We start from the raw sequence: 18505 nt of genomic DNA, 5'->3' as shown, positions 1-18505 counted from the left end.
CTAGAGCAATAAACATTCCAGGCAACAATATAGCAGTAAATACACTTGAAGAGAAATAACACGTCTTTTCCACGTGAGAGGAACTAACTCTAGAACGTGATTAAGATCTTTGAACAACCTAGCCAAGCGAACTGACATTATTTTTCGACTACTACGTTTCTTTGCCAGCCAGATCATCTTCATCACAAGTAAATTTGTAGACCGCCGTTCCGGATGAGTCACTTCGGTAATGGCTTGTTTGTGCACTAGATGTTGGCTTCGTATTACACTCATACAACTGAGACACTTGCGAGGCTGAGTTTTCTCACATGATGAGGACAGACGTGTTCTAACTCCCCCGACTGTAACAAACGACCCAGAGATGACGTACTAATATCAAATATTATGAGAATGGAGACACCAATAGACAGTGTCTACGGAAAGCCCGTAACTCCTGCATTGAAAATAGTGAACACATTGTGTAGACAAGCTACTATGTACCGAGATATCGCCTCACAACAAGCGTCTAGGCAGATGTCATTAAATCTCCCTTATTCCTACCCTCGTAAAGATCTCAAATGTTCACAGATGCCGATTGTCCGGAATCTACCGAGACAACCCGATGCTCGCTGCGTCATTATCCCAAGTTCATTTCTCAGCTCCGACAGAGCGAGGGCGTGACAAGCTCCACACAAGCCCTATGTATGTAGGTCTTACCTTAATCCAGCGATGAGAATGGCCTACTTACGGCCTTGTCATCGTCGTTGGAAACTTGATGATTTGGAATTTTCTGTCCGGTCCTTTTTTTTTTTGTTTTTCTTACTTTGACGCGAAGAACTTTTTGCTTACTCGCGTTGTTTCGTCGTTGAATGAAGTGATACTTCCCGCCTTGCTGCCGTTTGTTCAGGTTACGGTAAGGCGCGCAGTTACCAAGACGAGTCCTACATGGAAGCGAGCGGTAGGTCCTGCATTGGTATGGTTTCCATTATATGCACGTAGCAGACACAAGAGGTAAAGGTTTATTGGCCGCATTGTGGCTGCTATGACGGAATCTGCTCTGTCTTACTGGTACAAGGAGAGAATGATGATAATGACGTTTTGATTGATTCTTACGCCTGACTCCTGGATGGCGGCAACAGGTTGCGGCGTCATATCTCGATAGATACACCCCTATTCGCCCTAGAGTCAGCGAGAGATACGTTATGATTGTCCGGAATATTATCGTCTCCTACGTTATAAATCCCCGGGAGAAACAAAGGGGCCGCAGAGCCTCAATTGGGCGGAGTGAGACGGAGGTGAAGATTCACTTGACTCTTGCATTTACTCTTGGCATCCGAAGTCACCTGCTTACAAGCTGCTAACCCCCCTGTTCCCGAATCTAAACATGGGTGATCGTACCGGGTTGTCTGATCTGCCTTGCCATATCTCGATTCTCAATGATTGTTATTTGCGCCTTTTGATCATGTCTCGGAGCTAGATATGGGAGCTCAAGTGTTCGCTCTGCATGGGAGTTTGACGCGGTTACATACGTACGTACATAACTCACATCGTAGGATCTGCTGTGCCCTTTGAATACAGCACAGCAGCTACGGTCGGAACGCGCGCGCTTAATTACATTGATGAACCACACCCTCGGTAAGAATTGCCCGGCGAGTGAAGCACTTTGCGCAATAACTAGCCAAGGTGTGACCCGGCGAGGGCTTGTCTGTTTCAAGACACCGTGGATGAACGGGCAGCGATCCCGATGCTGTGCACCCGGGGCTTGTGTGTGTGTGTGAGAGAGAGAGAGAGAGAGAGAGAAGGAAGATTGGTGTGTATAATGCGGTTGATGCATAGTCGTGATTCCCATGGTCGATCCGTAGTTAATGAGCTAAGCGCCCGTGATGGCTATACGATGCCACGGTATCGCTCAAGGTATGTGTTCCTGCGTTTTGCATGTGTGCTTATTGCAACGCTCCATGGCTCCATGACGCCGGAGCGCTGCACCCACCACCAGCGCTTGTTTCGTTTCTTTTCGTTTCCCACGCTCCTAGTGATTGCTTCGCCCGTCTCGAGCATCCATGCATACATAACCTCCGACGTCGAGCTTACCCCGTCTTGACAGTCGGTCAGTCGGTTTAGTCATCGCAGTGCAGCCTCATGTCCTCCGAGCATCCATCCATCCATACATAATATGCACGCCGTATGGCAGACAGCCCCCGCTGCAGAAACCAGGGTTCTCGTGCGTTTTCGTCTAATATTGCCTATTCCAAACGAACATGCTTGTTCTAATAGGCCGTAAAGCCGGAGCCGAGCGATAACCCTGTGCCGCTTTTCGATCATCGTTGACGTCGATACCACGGAGCATGTAACCTACTGTAGGTACCCTGCCCTGACCAGGTTATTGACTGGGGTATAATGTGGCTGCTTTTGTTCCCGTACTCACACTCACACACAACAACGTACCTATAGCACACAGTAGGTAAACCTGTCAACTTCCTGTTGTCACACACGATGAACCCAGCCATTAGGATCTGCCAGATATACATCCGAGTAATTTCAGCCCTGGTGTCAATCATGCGCGGAATCTTACACGTGTAGGTGGTCTTGTGTAATCCGACATGCGCGCACGATGCAGCGAGGTATTGCAGGTCATCAGGATAACTCTTCCAAGCCCGCCTAGGCTGCGTTGTGAATCATTTGCTTCAAACGGCCTGGGTATAGCACCACTAGGCCCAGTTATCCATCTCCCGTTCCGGCAAATCTAAACCCGCCCCGTAGTAGGAATACGGAGAAAAAGAGAAAGGGGAAAGGGGCTTGACTTCGCATCATGCATTGTATCCATCGTCTACACTACCCTCCCCCTCACCTGCCAGTCTAGACACAGGCGGCAATTCATCAGCCACACACTCCATAGTAGGTACCCTTACTACTCTATGGTCTGAAGCTCGGTTGGCATGTCCATGTAAGCTAGGCAAGTAGTTCGGAGGCTTGGGCCTAGAACTCGTGGGCGCTCACCCGCTCGAAACTAAGGCACATCGGCGTGGGTAGCCGGTCTTCCATTCCTACATGTAGCAGATGGACGTCTCCCTTGTTAATGGTACCATGCATGCTCGTCCGGCTTGCCGTGGTATGCCGGGACACTAACTTACTACACTAATATTGTAGGTATCAATACCGTATCGGAAGTATGTATAGGGCAAAATCAATAATGCCTCGCGTCCAGACGTACATAACATAGTTCCGGGCGGAGAGTTATTTATAGAGTGTGTATCTGCCGCTTCTGGCGATTCTTGCCATCTACAGATCCAACTTAGTAATATCGTGAGCTCGTGCAGTGTCTTTCTGGGCCTGTTTCCACCGTTTCTCTGCGTCTCGGCCTAGACTAACCTTATGAGTTCACGATATGTAACCTTGTGGTTGCGCTTGTTTCTTGATATGAGAGGACCTGCATATACATCTGTACTTCGCGAGCAGAAAACAAAAGGGGAACAGGGATGATCCACAGATATACCCCTGTCTGACACGTGTCGACCATCGCGGACAGGGATCGTCAGCGGCACAACGTGGGCTTCTCTTTGGGTTAGTACTTAGATAGACGCTCTGGGTATTTTCCATTTTCGGGAGTCCTCCGTTGATACCCTATGGTAGGTCATGGTATGTACCGGTATCCTATATCCAGGCGGGGAAGGGGAAGAGGCAAAACACAATGTTTAGTTCACGATTACTACATTCTGTAGTATCCTTCTTGCAGTCTATACATGTAGGTATGTACGTTCGTGTATTAGCTCTCTTTCTGCTCCATAGCTATGTTCTGGCTCTCAATACTAGTCAACTCGTTTTCGGCTCATTTACTCTAGACCAAGCTCATATGATATTGTATGTAATGCTGTATGTAAGCAGCCATCGTCACCCTCATCATCATCCACCACCTTGTTACCTCCGAGCCCGACAATAGTTGGTTCCATTGCTGAGGCCCTCTTCGGGCGGTACGACCCGAGCTATTTGAGTCTCGTGATGAAGAAACCTACCGTTGGTGGTCAAGTATAGCCGCGGTGGGTGTTGATGCCGATACCCATGAGGGTGCTGATGAAGAAGAAGATGATGATGATGACCAAATGTCTATCGCGACGGGAGTTGAGAGGATCGGCATCCCAGCTACCTATATACACAGAAGGGATGACGACGTTGATCAGGATTACTTGGATGTAGATAACGACACTACATACGTACTAAGTAAGTAGTTTAGGTGCTCGTATCAGTCGGTGTCCGAATGTGGTCAGTTCAGGTAGGTAAATGGCGATGCCATGCCCTGGCTGTCGATCACTGCACTACGTAGTGACGGCGGTAGAAAACCGAAATGCAAAATGGACGACCCGGGATGCGAATGGGGTTACATCGTGTCAGAATCGTGTCTCCCACGTTTCCCATATCTGCTCCCTCAGCCCAGCTCCGCCTCCTTTCGCCCTCTTCTTCCAGCTCCAATTCAGCTGGTACGCCTTGACGGCTCGACTAATTAATCGACTAGCCAAGTATGTAGTATGGCGGCGAAGGGCAATGGATTGATTCCATCTCTAACCGGCAAGCCGCGTTGTAGTAGTAGTTCGTCGACTGGTACCGCCCTGGCCCCGACGGTATCTGCCGGTGCTACTGTGCCATGACAGCACGTCATCGCCCTCTTTTAATTCCCGGGAGAGAACAGATGAAAAGCGCACCAAACCTACAGCAGTATTGCATTGCCTGTGCAGAGCATTGATTTCCTTCTGCTTGGGTCTGGATTCAATGCTTTTCCCTGATCCAAATGCGCCTTGGCGGACGAACCATAACGTGCTTGCATGTGTGCTGCATGCCACCACGTCACATCGCCTCGACGTCTTGCTCAGCAAATCCGTCAATGTATTTATCCCACTTGCATCTAGTATAGGCACGAGATACTTGTCGATGCCTATACATAGATCGGTTTGCACTACGTGATGCGCGAGGCCTCTGCTTCGAACCCGTTCAAGGCTACAGCTGGTGGCGCCGGATGACTGTCTCGTGTTTTTCTCCCTCGCCCTCTCCCTCACCCTTTCATCTCCTCCCATCTCAGCTGCTGTGACACACTTACTAGCGAAAAGTAAGGGTCAAAATAGCCTCGTGGCACGCGAGCTCTCCTCCGTATTAGCTAAGTAGGGTACAGGGTAACGCAGCTGGCAGAGCTGGCCATATTGCTTATTATCTCAATAGCCTTGCCTATAATACCACGTTGGGGTACTCAGTAAAGCAGGACCATGCATACAGACCACACGACCCCATGGCTCCCATGGCTTACCCTGGGTTGGCCCCCATCCCCCTTAACCTCAATTCGACTTCTGACGACGTTTAACGATCGCCGCATCAACCTTTATTACCTGACTCGAAGAAAATACCTCCGTTCAGCCGCAACCGTGTGTACGATCCACAGTACAGTACGCATAAGTCACGGGGAGCCAATTGGTAGGGTACGGTATCTGACTATACTGGATGTACGATGTACATGCATACTTACCTACATACATAGCATGTGCTGTGAGGTAACCATGCGGCGCAGTGGGAAAAAGCCTCAAACTGTCACCTTTCTTTTCTCTAGCACTCTTTCACACCACCCCAAATTGACTACCGAAACAGACCGATATCAAAGGCCTACTAAGGTTAAGTAAGTACGCACTGCGCCCGACGCCCTGGATGCCACCCCCGGCGCATGATCCTTCAATTCCTAGCATCTGATTGAACCTCCTACCCCACTTTGTTCCCGCGGGGAATACCTACGTGAGCGGGCATGACGGGCGGAAATTGTAGAGGAGAGGAGATGGGGGAGAGGGGGCCGGCGGAGGAAGGCCGTAGACTGAGGGCCCTCCAACCCAGGTACCTGCATTTCGTCTCTATAATACATCGGACGGTTTGGGGCCATGCGTGATATGCGAGAGGTTGCGGGGTTGGCCTTTGGGGGCGGTTCACCATTACACAGTAGCCATCGTTGCATCCTGTTACTCCGTCAACTGGTTTTTCGCCATGGGCATATATGGATACATGCAGGTAAATATTCTACAAGTCATTCTAGAGCAGGCGAATACCGAGCGCTAGTGTGCTCGGGTGTTAAAGATGGTCTCATGGGGCGGCCGCCGGTTGGTAGACGAACGAACAGTAACAAGTACCGCTACGGAAGTATTGACTAGCTGCCTGGGCATAGTACAGTAAAGAGAGAGACAAGGAAAGGGGGAAAAACCTCATAGGGCTGCATATTCGCCTGACTGACTGCCGCCTCTGCGAGGGACTTCTTCAGATATCGGCAAATACGGAAATGACTACTGCAACGGCGTCATTCGGGGCTGCCTGTGAGAAAGGGCTGAGGTGCTGAAAGGGCGACGGATTCTATATATAAACTTAAATAGTTGCGGTCAGTGTTCACTAGCCGGGTACACATGGCGAGATCGGCCGAAAAGCGTTACTTTTCCCCTTTATTTTATTTGACCGCTATATAGTTCCGAGTAGTACATGTGTAGTTTAATTCGGCCTCCTATTCGCCGCCGCTTAAGATATCCTGTCCCAATCCCATAGATCTATGCAGTAAAAAAAAAGACTATTGTACAAGGAGACCGTGCTAGGTGTACCTCTAGTTTGTTTGCCCATCCACGAATCATATGACCCAAATCAGCCCTAACACGCCCGTGCCCTGCTCTGAACAAGATCATGATTGGACCATCGAGGGACAGGGAGGGATAAGAAAAGAAAGGAAAGAAGAGAGCAGAAACATAGAAAAGAACAGGAAAAGAAAAAAAGATGGAAGAAAGAAAACGAATCAGATATGATTGCCAACCCGAAAGTATCTATGTAGTGCCGTGAATCTATTGTGAAAACGAAAGGAGGCGAAGAGGGAAGAAAGTAAAGCTGGGCTAAGGCAGCCACAAGCGGGAAGCAGAAGAGGCCACCTAGAAAATCCAAAGTTCTCATGTACATCGTTACGATTTCGTATCACACTGTTCCTAGTAAGCCCCAACCAAGGGCTAACAGTTCGTCAAACGTCATTGTTCGCAGTCTGAACAACTGGCTGTAATGGATTCGGTAACAGGTAAGGAGAGCTGTCCAACGGGGCAATGTGATGTTTCGTTTAGGTCTGGTAAGAAGACCCATCGCCACTGTTGGGATCGTAGTCATGGTCGTAGTCATAATCATAATAGTATTGCTGGTCCTGGTAGCGGTCATCTCCACCGCTACTTCCCTGGCTGCCCCAGCTTGCAGTCTGCTGCTGCTGAGAAGATGATGTGTAATAGCCAGAGTGTGTGTTGTAGTATTGGGAGACATCATGTGTGTTGTTATCCCTGGCGCTGCCGCGCCGAGTCTCGCTTTCGTGGCCCCGTGCAACAACGTGCATCACTAAAGGCTCGAGAATTAGTCCCATTCTTCCCATTTACTCGCATGACGCTCAGTAGAGGAATCCTTACTGCTGACACCACCCCAGGGCAATCCGGACAGCTCTTCATCGCCTGGGCCGAGATCATCCGCGGCGGGGACACGATAACTACCCCCTGCATTCTCCTGGTTGCGGTCATCTCGTTCGGTACGCTCCTTGTGCTCCTTTTGCTTCTCGCCTGTATGCATAGAATTAGCTATACAAGCCCATCTTAAGCTACTAAATGATTAGGGGGTTCGGGTCTCCTACGGAATTTGCGCTGCGCAATCCGATTCTGGATACGTCTTCTCTCCTCGGGCTCCGTCACGTCAGTCCAGTCGTCGTTTTTAGCCTTCGCCTTAGACTTAGACTTTGAGGAATGCTTCTTAGAGCTCGAGTCGTGAGGGTATTTGGAATGATATGATGACATCTTTCTCGTGTCTTGCTCTTTCTCTGTCTCGGAATTTTCCTCTAAGTGCACTGATGCTCTCAGCCAAGGAGACGTTGAAGGGGATACGGTTGGTGTTGTCGATGCTGTTATCACTATGGGGAGTTTGGAGGCTATTTCGACTTCCTCTGATGTGGTTTCTTCTCTGTTTTGTGACTGAGTGAGGATGATGGGGGATGATGATAGAAATAGTTGATCTTGCTTGTCTGACATCTGTGGAAAGAAGGAGGTCTTCCCTCTCAAGAGTGCTCGGGGACGACCTTTAATATAACAAAAAGAGGGTTCAGATATTGGCAATGGTCTCCTGCAAGTCCTAGATGACTCGTAGTTTTGGGGCTCATCTAAGCAGTGATGCTGGTGTAAATGTAACCATGAGATGATGTATGAGGTAAAGGCCAGGATTTAATTCTCGACTTGTCTTTGCCTAGGCACCAAAGACCGTTCTCGTAGCATTTGACCAGGAGCTGATATGGATATGTGCGTCAGTGGATTTGTTTAGGTCCTACCCTCTTTTGTATTTCGAGGCTCCAATGCAGTGCTGCGATGTCAGCTAGTATCCGCACACCGGTACATCAGTTGTAACGGTCGGTTGCCAAAGTAGTAACTGGTTGACCAAAATGGCTGTCACGTTTTGAGCCCCAGTGCGGCTACCTTTCAGTCTTACATCTAATAGCTGGCATCGGGGATGATTCATTATAAAGTACCCTAGGCTGTAATACAGAAAGCCAGTGACTTCGTCCATCCTGACCGGATACACTAGGAAGCTGCCTTGAGATGTAGATGGTGGCCTGAAGGATGAATAGTTCCATAGCCGACGTCAAGAACACAGTTGCAACGGCAGACATCACGAGGGACCCCTGAGAGCTGGAGACAGTTGATTCCTAAAACGTTTAGTCTTTGGAGATATGGTACGAGTAAGTATGGTTAGTTTTCGAGAGTCTTGTAAATGGAAGGATGTAAGTAGATAGGATTGCTTGGTTGGTTGGAGGTCCCTCCCTGTCTTGGGAGTGAAATTCGACCCTGCCCTAGACTCTAAAGGGTAAGAGAGCCTAAGTAATATATGACTGGAAGGGGCATGAAATTCTTAGCTTTCTTTTTCTTTTGTTTCTGGTTGCTGGTCTTGTTGTGCTAAGCGGCGCCAGGTTTGATATGGCTAACAAGGAAAGAAGAGAGCTCTAGTATGCATGTACACACAGATACAATCGTACACATTGCCAAGGGCATACCCCGGTCTAAGCTCGCCGCTGGGAGTGTGGAGCTAGGCAGGATGCTCCAGTACATAGTACATACAATACCTGGTCGAGTGGTCTACATGTCCAGGAGAGACAAGTACCATGTATGCTGCATAAGTAAGTGGATGATGTTTAAGCTAGATCTGTCATGGTTCAGATGACTTAGCGTGGCGCGATGGCATACCGAGATGCTCGTATGAAGCTGGCCAGGCGGCAATAAGTACCACGGTAACATCACACAGCAAGATGCGACGAAGGAGGGGTGCGACTTCACGACAGTTTCACGCAGCATACTGTAGCGTTCTATTTGTTGGTAATCATCTACTGCGTCGATGAATGATATAATATGATTACGCCTCGAAATCTCGGCCGCTCCCGGTGGAGTGTATCCGGACGATCAATGGGTAGGTTTAAGTAAGTCAGACTTCGATAAGCGAGGAGAGGGTCTTAGCATCACTTGGTTACATGAATGTGACGGTGACTGAATCCTCGAGTTTCCTCGCTCCAGGGCGTCTAATTTTCTAAGCGAACACCATCCGCGCTTGTGGGTCGCTGCCCGTATATATCGGCGGGTACTTTGGGTAAGTATGCATGGGCATTTAGCAGTTGTAGAGAATCGTCACGATGGAGCTATGGCAATTCATTTAATTATCTCTCGTTTGCACAACGGCCAGTCCGGCGTGGTAAGTCTAGACTGGTCAGAGGGTTTCCAAAATAGACCTATGCTGTCAGCTCTATGAGGCTGAGAAACAATCGATTGAGACACAGATTCTCAGTTGCTATTTGGAGCCAGATAAGTTGAAAGTCCAGGTTTGGCGAGTTATGTGCAAGGGTTGGTTAAGTGGGAGCTTCCTATCGATCCACCTGAGCCGGCCATTATTGCTAGGGGTGAAGCTGGGCTCAGTTCTAGATGGCAACTTCAATTACATTCTGACGGCAACGGAGTTCCCTAACCTAGTGCGCTCGTGTTCTTACATGAAGAACGTGGTGATGAGTATCCCAAATCGCTCGACGAAATGTTCCTTCATTAATCGTTTGCTTTGGGTTAATTGATTCGAAGCGGGGATACCGTAGTCGATGGTATTCCGTCTCCGTCATGGTTCAAGCTCCTAAGCAGGCATGATGTCAAGCTCCGAGCTCCAGCTTAGCTAGTAAGAAAAAGCTACTGTACGCTAGGACACTCAAGGATAAGGCGTGGCATCCCATGTCCCTAACGACTAGCAGTTGATCATCGTCGACACGCCACGAGACTTGATACACATGCAGCCTACGATGCTAACGGTTATACAGAACACACTAGGCGCTAAGTGGGTTTCGGTAACTTCACGGTGGCAGTCTGCCTTGCCAAGTTGTTCTTGCCAGATAGCAAAGTCGTCAGTTAGTCGCGCGCCCCATGCTACCTTCAGGCTTCAGCAAGCGATCGAGAGTCTGCATGCTGCACTTCGATGGATACCCTGTACGTAAGTCTCGCGTGGTAGGTTTGTACACAGTAAGTTACTGTATCGAATTTGGTCTTGAGTGGTATTGCCTAGGGGTATTTCTCAAATCGCCAAGTATACTAATAATTGTTATTGATTCATTGTACTTCGTAAGGCCGTGGATCTTATTGGCCTATCTTGGATATCAGCTAATTCAGCCCGGGGCCTGGAGACGATCATATTATGTCATCAGCCATTGTGTTGAGCTCATGTTTGTAGTAGTACTTGCCAACGTCTACCAAAGAATCTGTTCTGGACGAATCACGTCAAAGTGTAACATTTCTACTTCAACTTTTACCATGTACTCTGTTATATATAATGAATTTGGAAGAGCATGGCGAGGTTGCTATTCGTGCTAGTTGATGTTGGTTGATGATTCGAAGCGTTTGAGATCGACCGACGAAGCATGTTAAATAAGGTTGATGAGGTAAAGGATGCGACTGTTCTCAAAAAGGTAATTTGTCCATATGCTTGAACATGCCCGCGACTACTGAGCAGATACTGAGTATGGGGAGAAAACACCACAAGGTTAATTTGGTTACTGTTCTGTCTGGAGGAGCTTGACTGAACGACTACCGGGGGACCCCCTGCATCGTTTAGCCCTGACCTTGGCCTGCAAGGGCTAGCGCATACACCTTATCCGCGCCTACAATTTAAGCTCAGGCGCATTCTATGACTGCAAGGCATTCCCGCGATGATCTTTGGCCGACTGAATATGTTTTCTCATTACTCTTTGGTTGAAAGACAGGGAATCGCCGGATGTTCGGAACGGATAGAGTACTCGACATCTAGCTCACCTGGAGCGAAAGTCAAACATCTCGGTGACCGATGTGTGCTGCGAAAGGAGCCGGATGACCCCAACGACTCATTTCAAGTTTCGCTCGACGAAAGCCGTTCTCGGCGCTTGTTGGAGGCAGTGTCCACGATGGGGTACCTAGTAATATCGTCCCTTATGTGCCTTGACGCAAACGGTTGCGGTGAAAGGGGCATGTTTGCCTTGCTGGGTGTCCTCTGTTGGCGCGCGCCGTATGACTAACAAGTCGAGAGTCTGCGTCATAAGGTAACAATGTCGTGTTGTTTTGATATTACGATCTAAAACGAGCTCTCACAACAGCATCCGACACGCCAGCGGCGAAGATGCTGTATGCGTAATAGCTGATAGTCTGACGTCTTGGGATCGAAGAGAGCCAGCGACTTGGCGAGTAGCCGCGTGGACAGCCTCTAAGCGCATCTCGATGTAGTTCGGCTTTTCCGTCATGCTTGGACTGGCGCTTGAGCCGCAATGCGTTGACCTTTCTGTAGAGCTAGACGCGCATTCCATCACAATCAACTGAGGGCCACACTCAATGCGTTATGTTTCATTCCCTAGACGACCGTTGGTGTTGAAGGTCTGGGTAGAATCCCCGATCCAAACAGATATACCCTAACATAGTTCGAGACCCTCACCAGTTGTACCGTTCACATGATCTGACACTCCAACCCGTACATTGCCCTTTCGACATCTCGCTTGACTTGATACCAATCAGCGCGCCTTTCGGCGTACTCATATACCTCTTCAGCGCGAAAGACACCACCAAAACGGTCGCTATCTGCTATGATGATCGCCATTTCCTTTGCATGCCGAGCATCAATCAAATATATCTGGCTGAGCTCTCGAAGTGCCTTGAAATAGACCAACAGATCCTGGTTTTTAAGTGTCCGAATATATTCAAAATATATGGTCATATCCGCAATTAAGTTCATGGCGCCTTCAGTGCTGATACGTTGCCGTTTGAGGTGTTTGCACAGCGCCGTGAATAAGCGCAATCCAACTTCGCCGTTGAAGACGTCAAGCATGGTCTTCTCCGTGCTTCCTGTTAGCATTTTGGTGTGGGACGAGACTAGCTCTGTAATACGCCTCGCTGTAACTGTTGGGCCAATATCGGTCGCTTTTGCCTGCCCATTCCCTTGTGATGGCGATGGGGGGTTGTAGTCTGTAGGAAGTTGCGTAGTAGCACATAGGTATTCTACCTCATCCATAAGTACGTCAATACCTTTATTGAGCCCGGCAGCGACGTTTTCGTCAAGCATCTGCTCGAACTTTTTCTTGGCTAAGCCGGCTGGATCCATGAAGTCGTTCTTGTCAGCAATCTTTGGCGCCGCAAGTTGTTGTTCGTAAAAGACCTCAATCATTTGCGAGATAATATCGCCCACATTAACTAGCTCGATAAACATGACAAGTGGTGCAACAGCGGTCTGACTATGATCACTGATTTCGCGAGGATTATAACGTGACAAATGGTCGACTGCTTTGGCAAAGCCGTTCTTTACGTGTGTTTGGCCAAGAACTTTGACCAGTGCCACGAAAATCGCTTCACATTGTTCTCGGGCTTCTTCGCCCACTTGCCCACCAAGTCGAACAAATTTGGCGGCTCGGCCTAAATTCTCTTTGGCAGCATGTACTAAATCCAAGGCAACTTCAATGCTAAAAAGACTCTTAATCCCTTCAAGCCGATTTGCCATGAGTGCTGCTTTTGCTTTCAGCTCATCAGTTGGTGCTTCAATGGGCAGCGGGCTGTCTGACCGGTCCAAGTGGCTTCCGAGCCCGGGCGTCTGAGGGCGAGATGATGCCGGAGTGCCAGTTATTGATGAACGAATTGCTGGATTCGCGGTGGCACGCGTCGTAGCAGGTTTGCTACTTCCAAAAGCACCAGGAAGGACTGACACAGGCATCATCACCACCTTTTTGAAAGAACTGAGAAAATCGTTCTTGTCTGCCTGACGGTTGAAATTGCCCATATAGAAGGACTCAACAGTGGCATACTGTTCTGATAGCTTCTGTTCCCAGTTTCTTACTTCGCGCTCTGCATACATGGTGAAGTTTTCTAATTCTTCTTGGAGATATAAATCCATATGTGGTTCGAACACTTTTAAACAAATCGATTTCGCATGGTCTTCAGTGGAGATTTTTGAGCCGCCAGGCGACTCTAAGGATTGCACAAACTGCATGCATTGCTCAAAAAGACCCGACACCGCTTTCAGATAGGGGGGAGTGTGTCTATCATGTGTTACATCCAACAATGGGGTGACATACTCCATGATGATATCTTCGCGAACCTTGTCAACAAATGACCAAAACACATCAGCGGGCTGCGGGAAGATGCGACTTATGTTGGCACTTTGATCGTTCAACTTGCGCATGAGTAATTCGAAAAAGGCACGCGAAGGTTCGAGCGTGATGTCATCACGGGGTGCCTGATTAACGCAGTCGATGGGATTCCCAAGTGCCTCGCGATCATTGAATATTGGGTGCTTCTGAATAAAGAGGTCTGTAGCTGCACTGCCTCCATTGAGCGAGTGCAGGACATGGGCATATCGTCGCATCCTGCCATCGACATCCCAAAACTCATAGCCTTGCTCGAACTCACGCAACACAGCACCCTCAAAGATGGTCACCATACTTGACAGCTTGCCTACTCTCTGCGACCAGCCATCAGTCCAGTCACATTTGCTGAACGCCTGCAGATTAGACAGCATTTGCGCCTGCCTTTCGGGATCCCGGAAAACCTTGAAAACGACAGGCTCAGTATGGGTTTTCGCCTGAGCCAGATCAAAGTAGAAAGGTGCCAGTGCCCCATACACCTTGGCAAATTCCTGTCTTGCATGGCCTCGCACACTACGAACGTCTTTGAGGACGTTCAGAAGGGCCGCGGGGTCTTTAAAAGGAGATCGAGGCTGAGCGGAGTTCAGACTTAAAGTCTCGAAACCATCGATCGCGGCCCCTGTTTGTCGGGTCACCTGAGTGGTGGCTGCCAATCGCCGTTCCTCCTCTATCGCTGCGTCAAATATAGTCGTGCTCCCTTCTTTGCTGCCGCCGAGGGTTGAATTGCCTTTCGCAGCCAACCGAGCGGCATCACGTTTCTTATTCAGAGCATCCTCAAATCTCTTCTTTGCTTCCAAATCACTCCAAAGCTCCATGGCCTTTAGCCTGGCGACCCACCTTGTATCATCATAGACCATTTCACGCATACGGGAAGACGTCCTTGCGAACCGCATGAGATCTGGGACGGGCAAGTAGTCAAGGATGGAGACGAGGACCTCTACAGACACAGATTAGCCCCTTATGTGGCAATTGAAACTAAAGCAAGCATATTTTACCGGCAGGAAGGGCTGTCCTCGATTCTACCATGGAGGTCGCTCGTAGGGCATTAAGGATGCTCGCTTTGGGCAGCGTACCCGGCTGCGGCGTACGTTTGTAGGTTGCCATGTTAGGCGGGTTTATCCTACAGGCAGTCTAAGCTGTTTCGCGCGAAGCTCGTCCATGGAGACGTTCAATGACCGAGGTGGAAATCTCCGGTATAAGATGCCAAGTGAGGCTCGGTAGATAAGAAGTGCTCCTCTTTCGAGGGAGGCGAACACAAAGAAGTTGGATACAGTAATTACGTAGCTGACGGGTGTCACGATGTGGATGAGGTACTGTGGAAGACCAGCGGGGCGGTAACTGGGGCATAGCTAGTGCAGGTCAGTGAGGCACTGGGAATCGCAGGTCTGGCAGGGCTAGCTAGGCGCCACAAGCTACAGCTAGCTGGATGCTAGCAGCCCATCTAGTCTCACCGCCTTCGCCGTCCCGCGGCAGAAATGCAGGTCCTCGAACTTTTTTTGGCTTTCAGATTGCACCCGGCCGCTTCACATGCGATTCAGCTTGATCATTACCACTGCGCTCCCAATTGTCTCTCAAGTTTCCCGCAGCCCTTTTTGGGCCTTTCTTTTTGATTCATATAAGAACCAATTACCAAGGAGCTGCAAAATGGATAACGAAGGCCCTTGGCAGAAACTGGATCCTGTTAAGCTTCGACAAGAAGCCGAGGCTAAGGGTAGGAGATAATCTTCCCATATTATGCGGTTTACTATTTCTAATGGAATTAGAGGCGAAGCTCAAGAAACAGCAGGAACAGCGACTTATCCGAGCCGAACTTCGACGGGAAAAACGCCACGCTAAATCCGAAGCCAAGCAAGCACGAAAATTGAACATCAAGCGAGCTGCAAAATGGACTCCAGAACGCAAGGCCCTGGACAAGCAAAAGAAACTTGCCAGCAAACCTCACAAGGAAGAAAAGAGACGCAGACGGCTGCGTCATCGCGCGGAGAAGCTCGAAGTTCAAGCTCGCAAACTTTGGGCCGAGGCCCAAAAAGCTCGAGCCCAAGCTGATGTCTTAGATCAACAGAAAGAGGTATACAATCAACTTCAACTAACGTACTATCCTAGCCACGGCTCACTAGTGTTCTTGTAGGAAGAAGAAGCGGAAAAGAATAGACTGAAGAAAGAAATTGAGCAGGCGGCACAGGACCCTGAAAACGAGGATTACATCCCTCTCAATGCACCACGGATTACCAAGGAGAGCTCTAAAAACAGTCATGCAGAGAAATCGCAGAAAACAGAAGACGAAAAGTTAGAGGAACTTGACCCATCCCTTACGACCAGTGAGCAACACCTCGACGCTGAAGTGGAACAGAGGCGCAAAGTAAAGAAGGAGAAAAAGCGAAAGCGACTTGCTGAAGAGGACGAAACAGACGCGCCCTCAACAGCCATTACAGAGGTCGATAGTATGGAGGAGACCGAAGACGAGAGCGAAGCTCCCAAAGAGAGGAAGAAGAAGCGCAAAGTAGAGCAGAACAATGACAATAACGCTGAGGTGGAGACAGCTACTTTAAAGAAGGATAAGAAGGACAAGAAGAAAAACAAGAAAGATAAAAAGGAGATATCCGAAGATGATGCTACCGAAGTAGCGGGCACCAGTGAGTCGCCCAAGGAGAAGAGCAAGAAAAAGGAGAAGAAAAAGAAGCAGAAGAAATCTACCGAGGAAGATGTGTCTGAGCCCAAGACTAAAGGCGAATCTCAAGCCAATGATGGAGAGCAATGGAATGTCTCAGCATTAGAGGGCGATGCGAAGAGAAGAGAAAAGTTCTTACGACTGCTAGGGGGCGGGAAAGCCAATGGCGCAGCTACCGGCGACCAAACCACATCGACATCATCTAAAACAGATATAGCCAAGATGCAGTCTGACTTGGAGCGCCAATTCGATGTTGGAATGAAGATGAAACAGGAAGGGCACAGTCACAGAAAAGGACTGGGAGCTTGATACTTAAACTCATGGGCCTGGCGTTTGGGGAGGAAAATTCCTTTAATTATACCACCATTTGTTCAATAGGTGCATCTGTCTCGAGTAGCAACCACAGGGGACAGCACATTCTGCTGCGTTGGGTTATCAATCCAAGTTTGACAATACATTCAAATACCTAACTATTATGTTGCTATTCGATTACCTAGTAGACTGTTAAAGGGATAGGAACAGCGAAAGTCCGGACCGCAAGGGCATTGAGAAATCAAGCGCTGTTATTTTTTTATAACTTCCAGACCTATAATGAAGTAGCCATAGTGGCTAATGCTTATTCGCATAGCTTGCTTCTCGACATGGGCGGTCCCGTTCCAAAAGATAAAAAGAAAACCAAGATTTTGATGTACATGGTACAGCTTAGCTGAAGATATGGCATCTGTGATCATCCCTTGCAGATCTTTCTGAATGCCGTGTCTCTCCAGCAAAGAAGGCTGCTTCTTTCTGTTTTGTTGCGCTGGTTGGATGCCAGCTCGCTACAACGGCTTCCATACCTCCACGATTGTGCTCGGGGTATAATGGTACCACATAAGGGTATACGTCTCGTCTTAGAAGAACACACGGGAGAGGACCTCGAAAAGCAAGCCACCGAACACGACGAAGCCAAGGACGCCTACAGAGCTCGTGTTAGCCGCACATTCAATATTACTGCCGAGGCATGGTTGAAACAGAGGGTGTAGAGAGAAACGAGTAGGTGCACAGTGGTGAAGCTAGATGCAACTCACCGAGCCAGAGGGGCGAGATGGGCGACTTCGGTATGTCCTTGGTTCGCTTCTTGATGTCTGTCTCAGCCTTGCCGCGACGTGCGTCCTGGTCTTTGACGAACTTGGCATTCCGCCTGCGCTGCTCGAGTGTTTGGGCCTAGCGAGTGGCGAAAAGAGAGTTAGCATTGGTGTGCCGCGCCTGAGTATGTCGCTATACCGTTGGGACTTGTTAAGGGCAGCTCCATACCATTGTGTCTATATAGATGTAACGCGGGAATGATGATTGCGATTGGGCTATTTAATTGCTATCGACGAAGGTCGTGGTCCGATTACTTGTAGAGAAGTTCAAGGTTGTATGGTCGGAGATAGGAAGTATCGTAGGTGCTTAGGAAGTGATCGGCGTTGGAACTCTCGATGTGTACGAAACGGGGAATTTGGAGTGGAAGACGATCTCGAAATGATCGGTATATATAAACTAGGCGTAGAAAGGAGAAAGAATAAAGGAATTCCAATAGTTTCTGAGAACAGATATCCCTCCTACAAACAATGACTCAAGACTGACGCATACACTGTAGTATAGATGATGACAGACGTTGGAAAAAATAACGGCCACGACACTCAGTTATGAACTTGACATGGAGATGGGATCATGACATGTGTCTGCATTGTCGCTAGGCCACGGGAACCTAGATTGGCCATGGAAAATCACCTACACAGGTACAGCAGGTAGGCCCCCACTTACGGGAGTTCCCACCTGCTCTCTGCTTAGGTAATTCAACCTACAGTACGTGGGTAACTCTACCTTGAGATACCTAAATAATGTAGGTAGAATTTCACACTTTCGAAGGTCGTACGTTACTGCCATAGTCAGAATACTCTTTGTCTCTATCCTTGAATGATAGAATAAGTAGGTATATGTTATGTGAGGTTTTAAAGAAAAACGTCTAAGAGAACGATTAATGTACGTCTTGAACTTGCTAACAATACGTTTACCAAGTTAGTAGATAGAATATGAGCTGTCACAAATGGCCACTGTATACTCGTCTCCTTCAACCCCTTATGGTAGGTACTTCAAGGTTGCCACAGCGTCTACTTCAACTTTCCCAAAAGTAGTACTTACGCCTG

The 18505-nt window shown here is 48.7% G+C and overlaps 6 protein-coding genes across 6 annotated transcripts; 2 read left to right on the top strand and 4 right to left on the bottom strand.

Moving 5' to 3' along the window:
* Positions 1-812: 812 nt before the first annotated feature.
* Positions 813-1964, bottom strand: F5B22DRAFT_579524 (uncharacterized protein). Its single transcript, XM_047973241.1, has 2 exons — positions 1378-1964; positions 813-1149 (listed from the first exon to the last, which is right to left on the bottom strand). Exons 1-2 carry the CDS (start codon positions 1826-1828, stop codon positions 965-967), a joined length of 636 nt encoding a protein of 211 aa, XP_047824878.1. The 5' UTR covers positions 1829-1964; the 3' UTR covers positions 813-964.
* Positions 1965-6521: 4557 nt separating this feature from the next.
* F5B22DRAFT_579300 (uncharacterized protein) lies at positions 6522-8244 on the bottom strand. The gene is made up of 3 exons (XM_047973238.1): positions 7637-8244; positions 7419-7565; positions 6522-7350 (listed from the first exon to the last, which is right to left on the bottom strand). The coding sequence occupies exons 1-3, from the start codon at positions 8025-8027 to the stop codon at positions 7085-7087; spliced, it is 804 nt and encodes a 267-aa protein (XP_047824877.1). The 5' UTR covers positions 8028-8244; the 3' UTR covers positions 6522-7084.
* Positions 8245-10269: 2025 nt separating this feature from the next.
* F5B22DRAFT_579390 (uncharacterized protein) lies at positions 10270-11051 on the top strand. The gene has a single exon (XM_047973240.1). It carries the CDS (start codon positions 10440-10442, stop codon positions 10881-10883), a length of 444 nt encoding a protein of 147 aa, XP_047824876.1. The 5' UTR covers positions 10270-10439; the 3' UTR covers positions 10884-11051.
* A 720-nt stretch (positions 11052-11771) lies between these two features.
* F5B22DRAFT_579318 (exocyst complex component Sec10-like protein) lies at positions 11772-15024 on the bottom strand. Its single transcript, XM_047973239.1, has 2 exons — positions 14662-15024; positions 11772-14603 (listed from the first exon to the last, which is right to left on the bottom strand). Exons 1-2 carry the CDS (start codon positions 14768-14770, stop codon positions 11983-11985), a joined length of 2730 nt encoding a protein of 909 aa, XP_047824875.1. The 5' UTR covers positions 14771-15024; the 3' UTR covers positions 11772-11982.
* A 109-nt stretch (positions 15025-15133) lies between these two features.
* Positions 15134-16798, top strand: F5B22DRAFT_631118 (small acidic protein family-domain-containing protein). Its single transcript, XM_047976597.1, has 3 exons — positions 15134-15377; positions 15430-15734; positions 15795-16798. Exons 1-3 carry the CDS (start codon positions 15194-15196, stop codon positions 16641-16643), a joined length of 1338 nt encoding a protein of 445 aa, XP_047824874.1. The 5' UTR covers positions 15134-15193; the 3' UTR covers positions 16644-16798.
* Positions 16799-18012, bottom strand: F5B22DRAFT_631116 (uncharacterized protein). The gene is made up of 3 exons (XM_047976596.1): positions 17628-18012; positions 17402-17537; positions 16799-17289 (listed from the first exon to the last, which is right to left on the bottom strand). The coding sequence occupies exons 1-3, from the start codon at positions 17628-17630 to the stop codon at positions 17225-17227; spliced, it is 204 nt and encodes a 67-aa protein (XP_047824873.1). The 5' UTR covers positions 17631-18012; the 3' UTR covers positions 16799-17224.
* Positions 18013-18505: the final 493 nt, after the last annotated feature.

The sequence above is a fragment of the Xylaria bambusicola genome, assembly GCF_022495145.1.
Source record: "Xylaria bambusicola strain CBS 139988 unplaced genomic scaffold F5B22scaffold_96, whole genome shotgun sequence".
Taxonomy (NCBI): Eukaryota; Fungi; Ascomycota; class Sordariomycetes; order Xylariales; family Xylariaceae; genus Xylaria; species Xylaria bambusicola.
The sequence above is the reverse complement of the archived record's forward strand: the minus strand, read 5'-3'. Positions and strand labels throughout refer to the sequence as shown.

Bases quoted from the DNA above. Each gene is read 5' to 3' on its own strand.
- F5B22DRAFT_579524 (XM_047973241.1), bottom strand. From the start codon at position 1,828: ATGGGAATCACGACTATGCATCAACCGCATTATACACACCAATCTTCC. The intron at 1,150-1,377 runs GTACGATCACCC...TAGGGCGAATAG, and splicing joins AAGGCAGATCAGACAACCCG to GGGTGTATCTATCGAGATAT.
- F5B22DRAFT_579300 (XM_047973238.1), bottom strand. From the start codon at position 8,027: ATGTCAGACAAGCAAGATCAACTATTTCTATCATCATCCCCCATCATC. The intron at 7,566-7,636 runs GTAGGAGACCCG...CTATGCATACAG, and splicing joins GATTGCGCAGCGCAAATTCC to GCGAGAAGCAAAAGGAGCAC. The intron at 7,351-7,418 runs GTAAGGATTCCT...TCGAGCCTTTAG, and splicing joins GCCCTGGGGTGGTGTCAGCA to TGATGCACGTTGTTGCACGG.
- F5B22DRAFT_579390 (XM_047973240.1), top strand. From the start codon at position 10,440: ATGCTACCTTCAGGCTTCAGCAAGCGATCGAGAGTCTGCATGCTGCAC.
- F5B22DRAFT_579318 (XM_047973239.1), bottom strand. From the start codon at position 14,770: ATGGCAACCTACAAACGTACGCCGCAGCCGGGTACGCTGCCCAAAGCG. The intron at 14,604-14,661 runs GTAAAATATGCT...CTGTGTCTGTAG, and splicing joins GAGGACAGCCCTTCCTGCCG to AGGTCCTCGTCTCCATCCTT.
- F5B22DRAFT_631118 (XM_047976597.1), top strand. From the start codon at position 15,194: ATGCGATTCAGCTTGATCATTACCACTGCGCTCCCAATTGTCTCTCAA. The intron at 15,378-15,429 runs GTAGGAGATAAT...TAATGGAATTAG, and splicing joins ACAAGAAGCCGAGGCTAAGG to AGGCGAAGCTCAAGAAACAG. The intron at 15,735-15,794 runs GTATACAATCAA...GTGTTCTTGTAG, and splicing joins TCTTAGATCAACAGAAAGAG to GAAGAAGAAGCGGAAAAGAA.
- F5B22DRAFT_631116 (XM_047976596.1), bottom strand. The intron at 17,290-17,401 runs GTGAGTTGCATC...CGAGCTCTGTAG, and splicing joins CATCTCGCCCCTCTGGCTCG to GCGTCCTTGGCTTCGTCGTG.